Source organism: Sus scrofa, chromosome 6 (genome assembly GCF_000003025.6).
Source record: "Sus scrofa isolate TJ Tabasco breed Duroc chromosome 6, Sscrofa11.1, whole genome shotgun sequence".
In the NCBI taxonomy this organism is placed as follows: Eukaryota; Metazoa; Chordata; class Mammalia; order Artiodactyla; family Suidae; genus Sus; species Sus scrofa.
The window spans coordinates 13,962,677-13,982,654 of NC_010448.4; the positions used below are offsets into that span (position 1 = coordinate 13,962,677).

General features: G+C 49.0%; 1 protein-coding gene across 1 annotated transcript in view; it reads right to left on the minus strand.

The window, feature by feature from the left end:
• The window catches only part of HYDIN (HYDIN, axonemal central pair apparatus protein), a 412,515-nt gene that overhangs the window by 67,401 nt on the left and 325,136 nt on the right, over nt 1–19,978 (minus strand). Inside the window, 11 exon segments of the mRNA XM_021093814.1 lie at nt 606–778; nt 883–1,042; nt 4,521–4,640; nt 5,434–5,616; nt 5,838–5,916; nt 5,919–6,045; nt 7,875–8,096; nt 10,551–11,183; nt 13,093–13,255; nt 15,139–15,280; nt 17,891–18,074. Of these exon segments, the coding sequence (XP_020949473.1) occupies nt 606–778; nt 883–1,042; nt 4,521–4,640; nt 5,434–5,616; nt 5,838–5,916; nt 5,919–6,045; nt 7,875–8,096; nt 10,551–11,183; nt 13,093–13,255; nt 15,139–15,280; nt 17,891–18,074 (2,186 nt within the window).

Sequence of the window (19,978 nt, forward strand, 5' to 3'; positions counted from 1 at the left end):
TTCACATGATCTTGATTTATTACGGCGGGTCAGAAAAAGCACTTCTGGTTATTTCAATTATTGCTGGTTCGCTAAGCAGTTTTACCAGGGAATGGCACCTACCTGTGATGAACAAAGAATGTAGGTTACACGTATCACTAGTCTCTCCTGGCTGCCGCCAAAATAAATATTCTGTATTTAGAATAATACAGTTCCGGTGAATGAATACCTAAGGTTAGGTCTACCATTCTCTGTTTGTTCTCTAATTTCTAGAGCCAAGATTCTTAACCTTTTATAATAAAGGAGTGAAAATCCAGAAAAGGCTAGTCCTTCTGAGAAAAACACAAATCTGCACACACTTCAGCAGTTGATCTGGTGGGGCAGGGGCTGGAAAGGCGGCCCTTGACCCTACTGAAGCCCATTCACTGAACGCAAGGTGACAATCTGCCGTGAACTGAGAGAGGGTTACTAACAATCCTGATTTGCACAGGACCAGGAGTTTCTCAGGATGCAGGACTTGCCATACTCAACCCAAGCAGGTTCCAAGCAAATCAGGATGCGCTGGTCACCTTAGAGCTAAGTGTTCTTTAAATTTCATCCCCGTTCGTATCATCCAGAACTCTGACCTGTGTAGCAAGAGCCGGTCAAAGTGCAATTGTTTTGGGTCCAGCTCCACTTCGGGGCGGACCCCCTGGCAGCTTAATTTGAAGACAGCTGGCTCTGGGTTCTCCTTGATGCAGCAGACAATGCTGTCTTCAAAGACGCCAACTGCAGTGGGGTAGGCCCAGACATACAGCACCTGACGAAAGAGTCAAAACAAAATACATTTCTTCCGAGGATGCCAAGGCCTTACATTTCCCAAGAAAGCCTTGCTGTGGTGGACTTGTTCCCATGCGACTGTACCTGCTTCTCATTGGGTTTCAGAATCATGCTGATGGGCTCCAGGAAGTAGGTGTTTGCTTTGACATCATTCTGAAAACAGAAGAACACCTCCACGACCATCGGGGAGCTGTTCAGGATTGTGAGGGTCTCCATGTTGCCCGGGAACAAGGAGGACTTGTACCTGGAAATGAACCAAAGTTAGGGGCCTGGATGTGGGACTGACGGAGAGTCCAGGTGGGAGAGGAGACTGTGAGGTGCAAGGCAACTGCAAAGGATGATGTGGCTGCACAGCGGCAGCGGCGTGGTGGCCAGGAACGCAGGCTTTGCGGTTGAGAAGACTTGGAGCTGTGACCTGACCACCCCTCACGTCAACCCCAAGCCTGAGTCTCCTCGTCTCTAAGATGAGATGATAATACTCCTAGGATTTCTATAAATATGAAATGCAATAGTGCAACCTAATGCTCTCAGGACAGCTGCAGATATCAAATGCTCACTAAACGGTAGTCATTACTATTGCAAAGATTTCTAACTGGGAGATCTGGTGCGCTGTCCTTCCCAGGGCTACACTTCCAGGAGAGACGACCATTTGAGTAGCTTGTTCGTTCACATCTGCCTTAGAGGGGACCTCATCTACCACCTCCTCACACACCTGCACAGGATGCGACTGCTCTGATACGGATGCACATGGCATTGTTCACTGTTACAAGGCTGTTTGTTGGCTAGTCCCTTAGGCAGAGATCCACAGCTCAGCACAGACTGCACGGGATGCTGCCCAGTAAATGGTACCAAATAAAAAAGGAACCACAGAGGCACGAAGCGTGTCCATGAACACACACATCGTTGGCAGTCATAGCACAGGTCAGCAAAGCAGGGCACGATACCAAGTGGCACCCAGAAACAGTCTAAAAAACTCTCTGGACAGGCCATGACGGAAGAGGGAAGGAGAGGGCATGGCAGAGCCTAACCCAGAGTCCGAGAGTCAGGACTCTGTGTAACTGCCAGAGGGGGCGGCCTCCACGTCTCACTGGTAATTAGCACCACCGAGTACTGCATGAAAGTTCTAGGTATACGATCCAGTTCAGCCTTCACAAAGCCAAGCAGGAGGTGCTGTTATTTTCCCATTTTGCAGATGAGGCCACGGAGGCTCAGCAAGACTTAAAAGAAAAGATGAATGATACTTATTTCTGGACCACCGTAATGGCCCTCTGGGATCATGGCTGTCTGGCCCCATATCCTGGTTAATCCCAGCGCTGCCCTGAACACACCTCTCTCTGAACAGTCCTCATTTCCTGGAATCTCACCTCCCGGCTGCTCTGGGCATCATGTCCATCGACCTAACCCCTACCTCTTTCTCCTAAGCCCGTCTACTGGGCCCTGAAGCTCTTCTCCATCAACACTAAACCCTGTCCACTTTCATTTTTTACTCCAGCATCTTAGGAAATAAACTAGAGATTATGAAAAGAACATACAAGAAAGTTGGCTCATTAGTTCCACCAAGTAGTGCCACCCTCCACTTATCACAAAAAATGCTAAAATGAAAGAAAACTGGGTTGAGACCCTGGTTTGAGTTATGGTCTCATCTCCCCACCTATACAATAAACAACTTATCTGTAACTGGAAAAATTCATGTCACTCAGTATTTATGATCACCAACCTTACACGGGCCTCTAATTCTGTCTGATAATCTCCATCTATTTCTTCAATGGTTTCCCTCCCCCACTTTACGCCAAACCTGTTTCATATCTTCTCAATTTTTCTCAATATTTTAAACCTCCTTCCACCTGCCTCACTGTTAGCAATGACCTCACATCATTCGTCATGGAGAAAACAGACAGTTGTAGGGGAACTTCCTTCCATTCCAGCCAAATCTGTAAACCAACCTGCACCTCAAGCCACCTCACCTGCCTCTGACCTAGCAGGAGATGATGGTCCCTCTTCCTGGCAGAGGCCAGCATCTCTGCATCTCATGGTGTTGCCTCTTGGAGCTATACCGCCGATGACTTTGCTTTCTCTGGAAACTCTAACTTCTTCTTCCCTACTTCCCCCTGACATCCAAACATGGTAAGACCAAGAGTGTACAAACAGCCTTCCCTGCCCTCCAGGTCTCCCTCCCATCCTCAACTCTCCATCTCCCTTCACAGCCAAGCTTTTCCAAAGAGCAATTTCCATACTCTGTCTCCATTCTCTCACTTCCCCCTGACTCCCCAACTCATTTTACTTGGGCTTCATCATCCGAAATCCACCCAAAGAGCTCTTGCTAAGGGGCCTGTTATTGAACCCTGTGGACGCTGCTGATGTGCCATCTTTCTGCCCTCTCTGCCGCCATGAACATAGCTGACCACGCCCTCTTCTCATAGCTCCATGATGCCATCCTTCCTGGGTTTCCACCAATAGCTCTGGTTCTCTTTCTTATCTCCTTTGCTGACTTCTCCTCCTGTGAGCGGTGGAGTTATGTGAGGCTCCATCCATGGTTCTTCTCTCCTTACTGTACTCTCATCTTAGGTTATCTTATCCTCTGAGAAGCAAAACCATATAGGCTATTGCTTCGTTTTATAGGGGCTACTGGCTATATCTCTGAAGCATCTCAAACTTGACATATCCAAAAATGAACTCTTTTGTTTAGTTTTGTTTTTTTAGGGCCGCATCCACAGGATATGGAAGTTCCCAGGCTAGAGGTCTAATCGGAGCTCTAGCCGCTGGCCTACGCCAGAGCCACAGCAATGTGGGATCCGACCTGCATCTGTGACCTACACTGCAGCTCACGGCAATGCCAGATTCTTAACCCACTGAGCAAGGCCAGGGATTGAACCCCCATCCTCATGGATCCAGTCAGGTTTGGTACTGCTGAGCCACAATGGGAACTCCCAAAAGTGAACTCTTTTTTTTTTTTTTTTTGTCTTTTTGCCATTTCTTGGTCTGCTCCCGCGGCATATGGAGGTTCCCAGGCTAGGGGTTGAATCAGAGCTGTAGCTGCTGGCCTACGTCAGAGCCACAGCAACTCGGGATCCAAGCTGTGTCTGCAACCTCCACCACAGTTCACGGCAACGCCGGATCCTTAACCCACTGATCAAGGCCAGGGATCAAACCTGCAGCATCATGGTTCCTAGTCGGATTCGTTAACCACTGAGCCATGACGGGAACTCCCCAAAAGTGAACTCTTGATCCTACCCCTTCCTGGTCTTCTTCTGGGTTTCCCCAACTAGGAAAATGGAACCCTCATTCATCTGAGTGCTTAGCAGAAACTTGGGGCACAAGAACCTCGTTCTCCTGATTTATGTTTCAGGGATAAGTGAGGCAATGTTAGTAAAAGTTACATCTACACAGGAACTCTGCTTGTACTACTCATGCATCCAACCCAAAGGTCTGAAGTCTGCTTTTTTCTTTTTTCCTTTTTAGGGCCATAGCCACAGCATATGGAAGTTCCCAGGCTAGGGGTCTAATCAGAGCTGTAGCTGCTGGCCTATGCCACAGTCATAGCCACGCCAGATCCGAGCCCTGTCTGTGACCTAGACCACAGCTCATGGCGATGCCGGATCCTTAACCCCCTGAGAGAGGCCAGGGATCGAACCCGCATCCTCAGGGATTCTAGTCGGGTTCGTTTCCGCTGTGCCATGACAGGCACTCCCCTGACATGTGTTTTGAAATAATGGAGCACTTACTTATCTCTGGATTTTCCACAAAGCAGTGGTCCGAAGTAAAATTTCTCCATGCTCATGACATACTTCTTAAAGATGACCTCATTTACCTTCATGTTCCTCTTCCGCTGAGGGAACACCACTCTGCACACAGAGGAGGGAGGAGAGGGGACAGCCGTCTGAACGCCTCCACTTGCTGTTCCCATGAACCCAAGCCTCCCTGTTCAGCAGACGGCCCAGGCGGTCTGGACACAGATGACTCTGAATGTGAGGACATTTCCTGAGTCTTTATTCTTGCACCCCTCCCCTACCCTGAGTGAAGAGAGTCCAGTTTGAACTTAAGAAAAAAGATTCCCAGGGGTGTCTTTCATCATAACATGGGTTGATGATGGGGGTGAGCTGGATTTCTGTTCTAGTGCGCTGAGCTAGAAAATTCCAGAGAAACCCTACGGTGGATATTAACCAATGTGGCTCCTTGGGCAGAAGTGCAAAAAAAATTCCTCTTGGCGGAAAAACTCTAAAAGGCCTCACTAGCTTGCTTAGCCAGGTGCCTTTATGTGGTGCATGAGGGGCTCCGTGTTCCGTGGATCAGAAAAGAAGCTCCTGCCTGTGGAGATTCACACATATGTGGGTACTATAGGATAATAAGTCCTACAGTAAATATAAAATCTGTTTACATTCGCTTAATAGTGAAATAAGCAAACTAGCCAGAGAAAGACACCCCCCCTTCACACCTAAGAGCATCCTCTTCATCTGTCTCATGGTACCGTGTCATCCCTGTGGCTTAGTCAGGGTCCAAGACTTTGGAGCCCAGGACAAGAGGGCCTGAGATGCTGTTCCAGTTTCACATTTGTATCAAGAGGCATCTTGTTCAGCGTACCACGGGGGAACTAAAATGCACCTGTCGACCTTCTCTTTTAAGATAAAACACACTTACTTGGGGTCTTGGCAAATGTATGGGTAAGTGCAGACACCTCGGCAATAAAGCTGGTACTGGCGACGAGTTCCAAGGACCTCAAAGTTAAACGTCTGGTCAAAGATCCCGAGATCATTGGAGGAGAAATGCACACGCAAGGTCACCTCGCCGTTGGCTGGCACGATCCACCGGAAATGATTCAGCCTGCCAATGACCACACAGGCTATTGAAGCAAGAACACTTCCTTTTGGGCCAAGAGAAGACAGGATTGGTGCCTGGGAGGAGACCTGTCCTGCTGGGGTTATGCATGGTGGGCCACAGGGTCCCACAGCCGGGACAGCCCTGTTCCCATCTGGTGCTGTGGCAGCCACACCCTCCACGTGGAGGCTTCGGCCTTCCTCTCCCTGGGTTGCTCTGAGGCCCACCTGGTGAATTTCTCCTGGGAATGCTGCCCAGAGAAGTTGTTCTGCTCCACGTCCGACAGGGGAGTAATGGTTCCAGAAGTTCCCCAGTAAGGCCCTTCTTGTTGAAGGCCATGCGACGTTTCTCCTTTTGAGTCTCACGGACTTGATCCGTTTTTTCTTTCATTTTCTGTTTGCTCCCCTTTGTGGAGGTGGTCTGCTCCTCTTGGGCCTTGATTAAAAATGAGCACACAGTCTTAAACATTCAGAGATGCCCATGAGACACCTGCAGTCGGGGGTGGCCGCACTGCAGGTTCCGGGTGCCAGCAGTTGCCTGGAGCAGCAGGGCCCTGCCTACTACACCCGGCAAGAAGAGAAGAGGTGGAGTGGAGGGAACTGGAGTTCTTTCCTGGGTACCCCGCTCCCCGAGAAGGCGACCAACCCTCCAGCCAGAGCTCGAAGCGGGCAGGGAGTGGGTTCCTATATTGCATGTTGTGATTGTGCCTCTCTATCATCTTTTAATCTAGACCCCTCCCTCCCTTTCATGCTGACTTTGTGCAGAGACCAGATCTGTGCTTTTACAGAACATTCCACAGTCTGCAGTTTTTGGACGAGTCTCAGAGTGTCATTTACCTTATTCCTTTATTTCCCTGAGAACTGAAAATGAAGTTTAAAATCTTGATCAGATTCGGGCAGGGTGGTGTGTACCTCATACTCCATCACAACAGGAGACAAACAAGGCCAGGCTGACCCACATTCACAGATGCAACGTGTGCGTGAGCACCGTGCTGGGGCACACCAGGTCTGGCCGTGGCAAAGTGAACTTTCCCCTCGGGAGCCGGCCAGCCGCCTGCGGGATGATGCTCTGGCTCGGCTCGTGTGTCTTGCTCCCAACCCACCGGTACTGTGGGTCTCCACCCACAGATGCTCCTTAGTCACTTATGTCACGGGGGCTACCAGGATAGTGCGTTTCTAATTCTACTGTTCTTTCTCCAATTTTAGCTGCCATGATTCTAGAAAGAGGAGCTTTCCTTCCTCAGTTGGAGGTGAACTAGTTCCTCCTAAAACTCTAAGTTAAAGAATGCTAAACTTTTTCCTGTTAATGCTCAATTTTCAGAAAAGAGGTTGGTGTAAGAGTTACCGCTGGCAGTATTCTCATTGTCCTTCTTATTTGGATTCCACTCAGGGAAGGCCTGCCCGCTGATGCTATGACCTCAGATACTGATTTCTGACTTACTTAAACTGAAGTTTGGTGCTCTCTATTACCTAATTGAGCTATAGGCAGGGCCTACAGGTGGCTTTATTTGCTCTTTGCTGATACGCATGCTTCATAGGAAGGAGGCTGTGTGGAGAGATTCAAATTTGGGGCCACTATACACCTCTGGGAACAGAAGGCCTCTCCATAATTTTGAATACCTATACCTTCTGCATATTCTTGGCCAAGTCTATTTTCCCTCTGTGATTTCTTCTATTTGTTGTATCCATAATATATATTTTCTACTTTTACACGATTTCATTTGGATCATTTCTGTTTTTAACCCAGGTGTTATTAATGTTACCGTATTGTGCCAGGCAAGAAGGTAACTTTTGCTTTTGCAACTTTATCCTAAAGAGCCGATCTTCCCCTCATAATTTCTTTGATAATCTGTCCTTTCTCTAGTGGTGTGTGTTCTGTTTACTTAGGTCTGTTGATTCTTCTGACTCTTGTATTCTCAGGCACTGTGTGAATCACCTTAGCTTCACAATACATTCTGGTATCTTTTTAAAAGATCTAGTTTTGCATATTTTTTCTAGGAGATGAGCTTCAGAGTAATCGGACAAGTTCCCTAAAACATCTCACGAGTTGGAAGGCAGGAACCGGTCGTGTTCTGTCTCCTCTCAGGGGAAGAGGAAGGGCCACACTCAGGGAAGGTGGGGCCTGGGGAGGCTCAGGAGGGACCCTTGACAGTCAGAGAGAAACACCACAGTGAGCATGACACCCAACACCACATGCGCCTTTTGGCCCCGTGCTGGGCCTTTCTGAGGTCCTGCCAAGGTCCAGAGGACAACGGCTCCCTTTACCTTCAAGGAGCCTATGGTGGCTGAAGATTCTGCTTCTGCTTCCACTTCTCTTTTCTCCTCCACCAGAGAGAGCTCTTCAGACGGTGGAGTTACAAACACGAAATGCTTCAGGATTTCAGTTGTGGCCAAAGGCTGCCGCTTCACAGGATACGAGATGATGGAGAATAAGGCGGGTGGCGGGACGGGGGGTCCAGAGGAACCCAGACCCAGGATGTCTAGGATCTAAAGGAAAAGCCTGGGATTAATTTCATGTGCGGAGGGCAGGTTACCCCTAAGTGCCCCTCTGAGTGAGCACAGGACAGTCAGACCCCAGCCGCCTTTCTCATAACTTTCTTGGGAGAAGCCCTGAGTAGACAAGTGTCAGGCCTCTGACACAGCTCTGCGGGTCTTTCCAAGAGCACCGGCTGGGGCTCTCGCTGGGGCCTCCGTGCTCCCTCTCTTCTCCTAACACTTGTCACTTTACTGTGACTGTCCACTCGTCTGTCTCTGCAACTGGACTGTAAAGTCCATTCGGACGGGAACCAGGGTGATATAACACATGGTCTAGCACAGAGTAGGCACTCAAAAACAAAACGAAACAAAACAAAAAACCTCTGTTTAAAGAGACCCACTCTTGGAGTTCCCTAGTGGCCCAGAGGGTTAAGGATCTGTCATTGTCACTGCTGTGGCTTAGATCACTGCCGTGATGCAGATTTGATGCCTGGCCTGGGAATTTTTTTTTTTTTTTTGTCTTTTTCCATTTCTTGGGCCGCTCCCTTGGTATATGGAGGTTCCCAGGCTAGGGGTTGAATCGGAGCTCTAGCTGCCAGCCCCCATCACAGCCACAGCAACTCGGGATCCAAGACGCGTCTGTGACCTATACCACAGTTCACGGCAATGCCGGATCCTTAATCCACTGAGCAAGGCCAGGGATCAAACCTGCAACCTCATGGTTCTTAGTCGGATTCGTTAACCACTGAGCCACGACGGGAACTCCTGGCCTGGGAACGTCTATATGCCATGGGTGTGGCCACACAAAGCAAAACAAAACAAACAAACAAAAAACCGGAAATAAAACCAAGAGCCCAGCTCTTGAGGTTCTGATGTCTTAGTATAGAGTTGTTTCATCTTTTCAGATCCCCTATTAATTTTTCTTTTATCTTTAAGTGTTCTTTCTTTCCAAAGGTGAAAGAAAGGGTTGGAGCAGGTCAAATACAGCAAAGAAAAGCAAAGGTTCTGAGACTAGTGTAAAAAATGGGAATGAAGTGAGAAATGAAAAAAAAAAAAACCAGCAACTCAAGAGAGACAGTTTATCCCTGTTGCATCTCCCCATTCTGCTCTGATGCTTAGAGAATGAGCCTTCTCCAGAGCGCAGGGCTTGAAAATATAGCAGTAACATCCTTCTCAGCAGGTAAAACCCTCAGAATAAGGATGCTACCCCTTGCCTAAGTGTTGTTATCACAACAATCTGAGTGCATCTTCTATGGGCCATGGGCTATCGGGCCTAGCGAGTAACTATGGGATCCTATGATTCCTGTGGGTCAGGCAGCTGAAGACATTTCCGAAGCTGTAGCTAGAGTTAACTCCCAGGGTTTGGAATGTCTGTGAGGAAAGAGATGAATAATTTGTACCATTCACTGAATTATTAGAGGCAAGGAGCTCTTTGGGCCACAGTCTCACCAGAACTCAGAACGTGGCACGTATAACACAAGGCAAGACCATCCTGGCTCTTGTACTAGTAAAACAATATGAAATGTTTTCTCTCAACGAACTCACTTCTTAAAAAGAAAATGAAAATAATTCCTTCCCCGAGGCTGACCTGAGGCAGAAGTGTGAAACCAGAGGGGTTGGTGCTTTGGGTCCTCGGCTATCCTCGGCCCCTTTGGCCCACCCTGGACCATTCTGGCAAGAGCCTCATGGTGGGGCTATGTCACATCAAAATCTGCCTTCTTGTGGGGTCACCTTTCTTCCCCCCTCAATCCTTACCTGCTTTTCAGCCTTCTCAGGCTCTGTTCTCCACTGTTTCAGGTTGCATCCAGGTTCTGTTAAAAACTATACCAGAGCTGGGCAAATTGAGGCCCCCAGGTCACGCCTGGCCTACCTGCTTTTGTAAATCAAGTCGTCTTAGCACAGAGTCCCACCCACCAATTTACATTTTGTTAGGGGTTGAGATAGTGTCTGACCTGCAGCCTGAAATATTTGCTTTCTGGCGTTTTTGAGAAAAAGTCCGTCCCTGGACCAAAGGCTATAACAACCACTTCCTCCAAACCACTGCCAAAGGGGCTTGTGGTCATGCAATGCTTTTGTTTGGAACAACAAGCTGTCTGATAGTATAATTTCGGCCCCTGTGGCAAGCTTGCAGAAAAGAAATTTTAGAGTAGTTGAGCCTCTTGCTTCACCCCAAAATATACCTGCCTTGCCAACCCCAGTACAGGGTTTTCAGTATTAAAAATCGACTTCACAGCTGGCTTTTTACAAGGTTAGATGAAAGAATTTAGGGCTGTGGAACGTTTTTATGGATTTTCACAAGGCAGGAAAAGGCCCTTTTAGCCATTATTGTCTTATATCCAAGGGGGCATCAGAGATTCATGGCTTTAAGCGGATATGGATTTTGTGTTGAAAGAAACACTTCTCCGACGATTAGCACTGCGAGGCTGCCTGACTTGTCACCTCTCCATCCTGGAGCAGAGCCCGTACCTGATCTGCTCGGGGAAGCCTGTCATTCTCCAGGGCCTGCTTCCAGTTCAAGCCTTCGAGGTCCAGGTCGGGCGTCTGGATGTTTACGAAGGGCACGCCCAGATCCTTCTTCCCTTCGTGGTCCTCGTCCTCGCCATCGCCCGCGTCGCTGCGCTCCTCCAGCGCGCGGAGCTTCTCCAGCCGCTCCCGCTCCGCCCGCTCCCGCTCCAGGCGCTCCCGTTCCGCGCGCTCCTTCTCCGCGCGCTCCCGCTCCCGGTCCTTGCGGCCTCGGCGCCCACCCGACTGAACTTGGCGCTGGTCGGGGGTGTCCTCGTGGCTGGCGTCCTCCGCCCCGGCGTGGTGCAGCAGAACGCCTTGCTTCCGGTCCCAGGACGCGAGGATGCTCTGGATATCTTTCAGAGTCAACTCATAGGTCTTGAACTTCTGGGCCATGTTCTTGTCAGTGTCCTTCAGGAGGTCCCCTTCGCTGTCCTCTTGTTCCTTGTCGAGGGGAAGCCCGAGTGTGTTGCCATCTGCCAGCTGGTTCTTCTTCTTCTTGTTTGGTTCTTCCTTCTCGGCTGCCACCTGCTCCCTAACAGATACTTTTCTTTCTGTTGCGTCCATCTTGACCTCTAGTTTGGAAAAAGTAAGAATCTAGAAGGCAAAACACATAAAATATCCTTAAAAGAGTTCTTTAAGGGAAAGCAAACCTCACAAGGAAGAGCAAGAGGGCGTTTTTTTGGTTTGGTTTTGTTTTGTTTGTAAGAAGGCTTCATAGGATTCCAGGCCTCCTCTACACACAAAGGCTGTGCCTAGAATCAGGTGGGGGCCTTTTTCAAAATATTTGCTGTGTTCCTTCCCCTTCAGGGAGCTGGCTGGGGCCTTGCATGACCCATTTGGTAAAAGGTGCAGAGCGACTTTGAGCTGCTGTTCTGAAAGATCAACAGGAAAAGATTCCCAAGGGATCCTTCCACCGGGAGGGGCCACAGCGAGTAGTGGTCCAATCCCAGCTGTGGCACTTGCTAGCTGTGTGACCCTGGGCGAGCAATCCACATCTCTGTGCAATCTGCGTGATGCTGGTCGTGACGTTAAGAACTACCCCAGAGCACTACTGAGGATGAAGTGTGTGAATACCTGTAAAAAGCTTATCATAGCATCTGCCACAGAATAAAGGATCTCCTAGTGCCAAGTTATTAAAATTACACCCGGGTTTTGTGTAGAATCAGCATTGTTGGGAACAGACAGGGGTTTGGAATCTGGCTGCACTCCAGCCTTTTAAACAAATCTGTTATGTGTGTAATGAACCTGGCATAGAAAAACCAACCTGATTTTTCTTACTCCCTTTTAAATGTGCTTTATGGACTCAATTTTCTCCCCTCCTGGATGAAATTCTCTGGGAGGCTTCACGGGTTTTGGGGGCATTCTTTGATGACATCAGGTCCGGTTCAGTCTAATGATCACTGTGTGCAGTACAGCTCAGTGGCCTCTCTCCCAGTGGCAGCTCTCCTCCCGCCTAAGCTCAGGCTGGGAGGCACGAGTGACCCAGTTGGCTCGTCTCCTCCCCAAACTGAACAGCTCCTCCTCCACTTGTCCGTCTCTACAGCCTGCAGAGAGCTGATGTGACAGTGTGGGCAAAGCTGTCCCCTTCGAGGGGCAGGTCTCACCTTATTTGTGTGTCGGGGGGAAGGGCCTAGTACCCACAGTACCATGTAGGTCACTGCTCAGGTGCCGGGAGTTCTGTGTAGACATCCTATTCAGCAGACATGGATTTTTCATGGAAGAAGGGGCCTGCTGAGGGGAGGGCTTACACTTGGAAGGTTACAGGATCCTGGACTCCAGGCCTGCTTGTTTATCATGCTTGTTTTGGGGCCCAATTTCTATGTGCACGGACCCTGCTCCCTCCTGAGCTCTACCTGATGGGGACCTGTGGACACCGATTCCTCTGCCCTTGTCTCGGAGTCTGGCTTTAGTTTCACACTCAGAACTCACAGTGCTGCAACAGCTGCTGTGCGCATCAGTTAGCCCCACCCCTTGGCCACGGGCGCCACCCTGGGCATTGCTCTGGCCATTCTGCCCTGCCCGGTGGGTAGGGACATGACAGCTGAGCTCAGAAGGCTCAGCTCATGATGGAGTGTCTCCATTGACCGCTGTCGAGGATCAGCTGTTGGTGGCACATGCTGACTGGGGCTCACTGGAGGCAAATCTTTACTACTAGCCTATCTAGCAGCACCCAAGGGGTGTCACCATGCAGGGGACAGGAGAAAGAACCAGGTTTATGGTCCGACACAACCCATCTGGCTTCGTTTCATTCAGCCTCAGATGGGTTCATGTCTCTAAAGCCCCATGGGAGGGCAGGACACCAAAAGGACAGGACTAGGCGAGGGACAGCACAGCACGCGACATGCCATCAGCGCTCAGCAAACTGCAGTCTCTCCCACCTTCTGCTCCACCAGGAAATCGAAACATTCTCAGGCCGGTGTTCTGGAGGGGAGATGTGCTGGGCTGACTGGCGGGTTATAGCCACGGCCTCTGCCTCTGCTAAGGAGCGGGCGAGGGTTGCTACCTGCCGGGTTGGTATGTGAGATTTCTTCAAGGGCGGCTCCTCCTTCACTGGTCCCTGCTTTGGCTTTTTGACCCTCCGTTTAAGCTCATCTTCTTCCTTCTGCCGCTCGAGCTCCTGCTGTAGCTTCTTTTCGTGCATCTCCCTTGCCAGTCTCTCCAGCTCCCTGCATCAAACCAGGCAGAGAAAACATTCAGGAGCCCTTCTGCCCGAGCCCATGCCCTCTGCCTGAGATGGCTGGGTAGGGGGATTTGGGGGAGAGCTTTCTTGGGTATAAAAAAAAGGACAGAACAAAAGGAAGCCAGGTAAACAGGAAGGAGGGAAGAAGGAAAGGTGAGAAGAGAAGGAAAGAAGGGAAGAAAGGAGGAAAGCACGGCTCACATCCATCTTTGAATGGTCATTCGGCAAAACTGACTAATGGAAGCTCAACAAAGAGGAATTCTCAGCTAGTCTATATTTCGGTTCCAATTTCCTGTCATAGGAGGTGAGGCAAGGGCTGGAAATAAGCTTGATGTTAGCACCTTTTAAAAGCAACTTCCAAAGATTGTTCTGATACTGGTACAGATGAGGCCTGGCTTTCTACACTGTCATATCTTAGGTTCAGATGAGAAGAAATATATGTATATATTTTTCTGCGTTGTACTCATGGCATATGGAGGTTCCCAGGCTAGGGGTCGAATCAGAGCTACAGCTGCCGGCCTATGCCACAGCCACAGCCACATGGGATCTGAGCCATGTCTGCTGCCTACACGCAGCTTGTGGCAATGCCAGATCCTTAACCCACTGAGCAAGGCCAGGGATCAAACCTGCATCCTCAGGGATACTACTTGGGTTCTTAACCCACTGAGCTACAATGGGAACTGCAGGGGCATCATTTCTGAAGGTACAAAACCCATCTATTTTCATCTCCATGAATCCCTAGTTGTTCCTGGTTGCTGTGGCTCTCTGCCCACTGAAGCCGACTCATCATTACTTTGGGGGTGTGCGTACGTGTGTGTGTGTGTGTGTGTGTGTGTGTGTGTGTTACACAAACAAGTCATTGTGAGCTTTGAGGATTAGATTTGCATTTTCTAAGTCCACTGTGAGATGAGTGTCTGAAAGTAATGACCTGGATGAGAAAGATCAATTCTTCCTGGAATCCGAAAGCTGAGATTCTCATAGCTCGGAGAACTGGGCATGTTTACGGTGGACCATGCAGGAGAAGAGACGGGGGTACACTGCGTACTGCAGAGGACAGAAAAGCTCTTTAGGGGTCAGTGGGAGGAGTCTGGAGGTGGAAGGAAAGGAGAGGAGGGGATTAAATTGTAGGCAAGTATCTTGGCTCTGCCCCCTTCAAGGCTCGGAATCCTAGGGTAGGGTAGGCAGTAGGCTCCCTGCCTCCCTTGGCATGTTTGAAGATCTGAGGGCGGAAAGGACATGTGTCCTGCTGCCCACCTGTATCTGAGACAGCCTGAGAGAGTGGCCCAGTCATTCCCACGTGGGCACAGAAGGTAGCTGGGGAGCCTGCCCATGGTCTCTGGTGAACTGCCCAGGCTGAGGATCAACTGGGAGAGGCTGTCAGACCTCAGGGGCTGGGCAGCACCACCAAAAGCCACGCTGGTGGCCAGGGAAGGGGGAGAAATGACTGAGTTTTGGAGAACAACCACTGGGCCTATGTCAAGAGAGTAGCCCCTGGGTCACCAGCTGTGGACACCTGAGCACAGAGGTGGAAGAGCCACAGGTGTCATGGGGAGCCAGCAGGAGCCCTGGGACAGCACAGGGGCCAGAAGCACCCCTCCGCCATTACATTACATAACCTTTTCCTGAGTCCCAGATGTCCCCCCAAAAGGAGGAAGGAGAATGGAGACCCAGAAAGGCTGCAGCAAGCAGCACCCTGGAAGTGCCAGGTGTGTGTGTGTGTGTGTGTGCAAACTAGCCTCTGGGGTCTCCCATGGCCAGGGCTGTCCCCTCCCCTCCTCAGAAGGTGACCTGGTCTCTGGGATGTCTTGGGCCTAATGGGAGTTGCTCTTGGGGGAAGTGTCTCCGCTCTGGCCAGTCCCTGACTCTGACCTCCTCTTCCTCTCCCGGAGGGCCTGCTGAACCTCTCGATTGAACGTGATTTTCTCCTCCTCCGTCAAAGCATCGTATTCTTCCTCGTCCATATTTTGGAGACGGTCCTTCTCTCTCTGAAGCGCTTCTCTGCGTTTGTGCTCTGTGGGCGGAATGAACAGGAAGGTGAGACAACTCACTCACTGGCTTGGGCCCTAGGGTCCCCCGGTGGCTTAGCTCTCAGCCTGAACGGGCTGTGGAGGCTCTGTGACAGTGAGAGGTGGATGGTGCCACAGCTGACACGCCTCATCCTCAAAGGCAGGCGGGTTTCCTGCATTCGCACAGTTCCCACAGAGGCAGGTAGGCTGGTTCCCCCAGTATCCACGTCTAATGCCCAGAACCTTACATGGTAGAAAGCACTTTGCAGGTGTGATTAAATTAAGGACCCTGAGTTGGGGAGATTCTGCCGGATTATCTGAACGGGACAAGTATGATCAGAGAGCTCCAAAGGAGGGAGGCGGGGCTGAGGGTCAAACAATGACGCTGAGGTCAGAGGTCTGCCAGGCAGGGGCCACGCGCCAAGGAAAGTAGGAAGGGGCAGAGGATTGTGCTCTTCCTTGTGCTGACTCCTCACGTTTAGCACCTCCGACCTCCGCCACTGCAGGATAACACATCTGCTAAGCCGCCAAGTGTGAGTAACTCATGGCAGGAGCAACAGGAAAGTAATACACCAGCCAGTGACTTTATCCATGATTTTTTTTTTTTCTTTTTTAGGGCTGCACCTGTGGCATTTAGCAGTTCCTAGGCTAGGTGCTGAATCGGAGCTACAGCTGCCAGCCCACACCACAGCCACAGCAACGTGGGATCCGAGCTGTATCTGCGGCCTACACCACAGCTTGTGGCAATGCTGGATCCTTAACCCACTGAGCATGGCCAGGGATTGAACTCATGTCCTCATGAATACCAGTCGGGTTCGTTTTCGCTGAGCCACAACGAGAACTCCATTACCCATGATTAACATGTGCCACCAAAGTGCATACGGGGAACCAGCTTCCACACCCTACAGATTCCAGGCCCTGAGGTGTGGTTCACACTCAGCACAACGGCACTTGGCTTCTTCACACTTCCCTGGGACCATGTTCTCAGCTGATAGTCTTGTAGGTTTGAACTTTGGGCTCCGAGATCTGAGTCTTAAGTTCTTTCTCTGACACTTACCAAGGAATCCTAACAGATCACAATAACTCCTCCTTCACAGGGCTGGTGTGAGGATCAAAGAAGCCCTCGGGAAAGGCACCTGGGCCACTGTCTGGCACATTCATAAAGGTCCAACAAATGAGATTTTAATATAATAATATTGCTACTGTGTGGTGCCTCAGGACTTTTTCAAATGCAAATGAGGCAGGGAAAAGTGACCTATATTGCAACTCTGAAAAACTTCAATCTACAGATAATTGAGAAAATGAAAAGAGAGATTTTCTTTCAAGGTGATTGTGACAGGGAAATGAGCTTTCTGAAAAACTAGGAATCTGAAGGTTGTAACATTGCTGGGCAATGCCTGGCCATTCTTCTTATTTGTCTCTGGACAAAAATATAAGGGAGTGTAGTCTTTGAGTTCTGTTTGGGACTAAGAGAGCTCAGTGTTTGTAAATATTTCCTTAAAATGGAAGAACGTTATGACTGGTGTAGATTGTTCTAGAAGAGAGAGGTAAGGCTGAGTGAGGAAGGGCAGTGATGTGGCCAGAGCTGAGGTCAGAGCAGGACTCTGCCTCCCAGGGACAGTGTCACCGCCTCCCTTGGGGTCCAAGGTTTGCTAGGTCTGCTTCTGACTGACTTGGCCACTTAAGCTCACATTACTTTGTATGTGTGTGTGTATTTTTTCAATCAGTGAAAAAATGTTCCAGGCCACTGGTGTAACGACAGAAAAAGCAAAGGGTTCAGCGTTACACAGACCTTACTAATTCACTTTGTGATCGACAAGAATTTTGACGGCTCTGAGCCTCATTTTCCTCCTCTGTAAAATGAGGGCAATACTCTTCACAGGGTTATGGTGAAGATGAAATGACCCAAAGTGGATTTAAAGACATTAACAGTGTACAAAATGCGTGCTGCGGCATCTGGTACACAGTAGGCTAAACGATAGACATTGTTTTGGAAATATCTCCGTACCCCGAGTCTTAGAGGAAAGTCACAGCTGGCCCCCCAAAAATCAGTAAACCAAGTGGCCACCTGAGTCGGGATGGGACCTATGATGCTGTCCCCTCAGGCAGACTGTGATTGTAGCGACGATGAGGGGATGCAGGGTGATCCTGGGGAAAAGAGGAAGGTGCCTGTGGTCCTCCTTCCTTTCACCATGTCTTGACAGGTCCCTGTGTCTCACATCCTCACATGCCAGGTAGGAATAAGAACTCTCAGTCACCCTTCAGGGCAGAAGTGGGATGCCAAGGAGATGGCAGAGGTCCCAGTTTCATTTAAGCCCAACAGAGGATCATGGCGGGAAGCGCCGCAAAAAGCCTAGCGCTCTGCTTAAAGGAAAGACCTTTAGGGTTTGGGAAGGACAGCCCAGGAGGGTATGGCCTTGCTTTCTCGATCCTTTTTGGCTTTCTCCTGGGCCTTCATGGGCAGAAGTGGGACGCCAAGGAGATGGCAGAGGTCCCAGTTTCATTTAAGCCCAACAGAGGATCATGGCGGGAAGCGCTGCAAAAAGCCTAGCGCTCTGCTTAAAGGAAAGACCTTTAGGGTTTGGGAAGGACAGCCCAGGAGGGTATGGCCTTGCCTTCTCGATCCTTTTTGGCTTTCTCCTGGGCCTTCATGGCCGTGTAATCCTGGGCCATGTTGATGACATAGATGTGCTCCCGGTTGCCGATGGCCTTCAGCAGGCAGAGGAGAGCGGTAGCTGTGTTCCGGGCAAACAGCGTCTCCAGGCTGTCAAACACCACTCCTCGGTAGCAGTCGCTCAGCTGAAACCAGGAGAGCAAAGACAGTTACTATGGCCACAAGATCATGTGTTCTCTGCAGAGAAAGTTGCTTGCTGGTGCTTTTACTGGTGCTGCAATTTGCTTGACACACCTACTGGGTTCGTATGAAAATATTCAACTGCCTTTCCACCTGCTAGATTCAAGGTGCTGTAATTAAATGAGAGAGAAAAATAAAAAATATTCTAGCAATTGTGAAATATCTTTACTATATATATTTGTAGAGTTTAAAGGAGTAATTCTGTCTCTACAGAAATAAAGAAAACAAACTAAATGTTGCAAGGGGTCTGGGAAGATCCATGAAGTACAGGGAAGAAAGAAGCAAAGGAAAAGTGTCTCCATGCAGCGAGGGCAGCAACAGCAGGTGGGCCATTTGTATCTTTCTTAGTGGCATCCTTGTCTTGGAGTGTCATGATTTTGACAACAGTAACTACTGTAGAATAGCCTTGGCTGTGCTGCAGGGCTACTTAAAGTGTAGTGCACACACTGGCCCCCACTGGCTGGGAACTGATCCCTGCCAGCTTCTGATGAGATGAGCATCTCTTGTGTCTGAAGCTCAGCTACTACAATCACTGAATATACTATGTAGTTTAGCTGCCATTTTGTATCCTTCTAGGGAGACTTTGTCAATGAAAGAAGCAGTGCAAACTCCATATCTCATGAGAGACCCATACTTTAAGTCGCACAGCTCTCCTGGTTTACCTGGGGCTTTACCAATGATCCTCAGCCTTTGTTCTGGGTGCATGAAATGCCTGTACACTTACTAGACCTCCTTGCTCAAATCAGTGGAGAGTGATGGTACCTTTAATGCAGTAGCAAACCTTAACGTGAATCATTTCCAGTGATGACATTTCTCCTCTTCCTGGGAGTCTAATTTTATATAACAACTAAATACTGCAATGAATACTACAGCCCAGTCTGGAAAACCAAAGCAAACACAGGACCTAGAACATGGTGAGCAGTTTAGCTTTCCGTAAACTGTAAGCAGTTTACCTGCCCCAATCCTGCTGGACTTGTATTCTCTTTTCTTTAACTGTGTAACACTTATGAAAAATTAAAACAACAGAAGCAGTTACTGTGTCTCTGATTTTAAAAACAAGATGTCACTGCAAAGTATTTTAGAAATGCAGGACGATGATTAAAAAGCTCTAATTCTCCTTTCCAAAGACAACCACAGTTGTCAAGGGGAAGTGGGGCGGGAGTGGAAGGGACTGGGAGTCTGGGGTTAGGAGATGCAAATTATTACATTTAGAATGGGTGGGCAATGAGGTCGTGCTGTACAGCACGGTGAAGTGTGTCCAATCTCTTGGGATAGAACATGATGGGGGATGATGTGAGAAAAAGAACGTACGTATAGGTATGACGGGCTCATTCAGCTGTACAGCAGAAATTGGCAAACACTTTCAACAGTACTTTGATTAGAACACAAAACACTGATATAAAATTGGGCTGTAATGATCATTGTACAACTATAAATGTAATAAATTCATCGAGTAATATAAAAAATAAATAATAAAAAACCCCACAAAAAACCCAAAGATAGCTACAGTTAACATGCACTTTAAGTAGTTTTACTATGTGTATGATATGCAATTCTCAATATTTTTAGAAAAATATAATTGTGTTTTACATACTATTTCCTAGCCTGTTTTTCTCAGTTAATAACAACTTTGCATGGTTCCATTTTATAGTTTTTAATACACTGTTGTAGGCCTGTGCTATGACTGTGTGTTTTCTTGTGTGTGCACATGCGTGCATGCCCATGTGCACTTTATTTTATTTTTTTGTGTTTTTAGGGTTGCACCCATGGCAAATGGAAGTTCCCAGGCTAGGGGTCCAAATGGAGCTACAGCTCTTGGCCTATACCACAGCCACAGCAACACGGGATC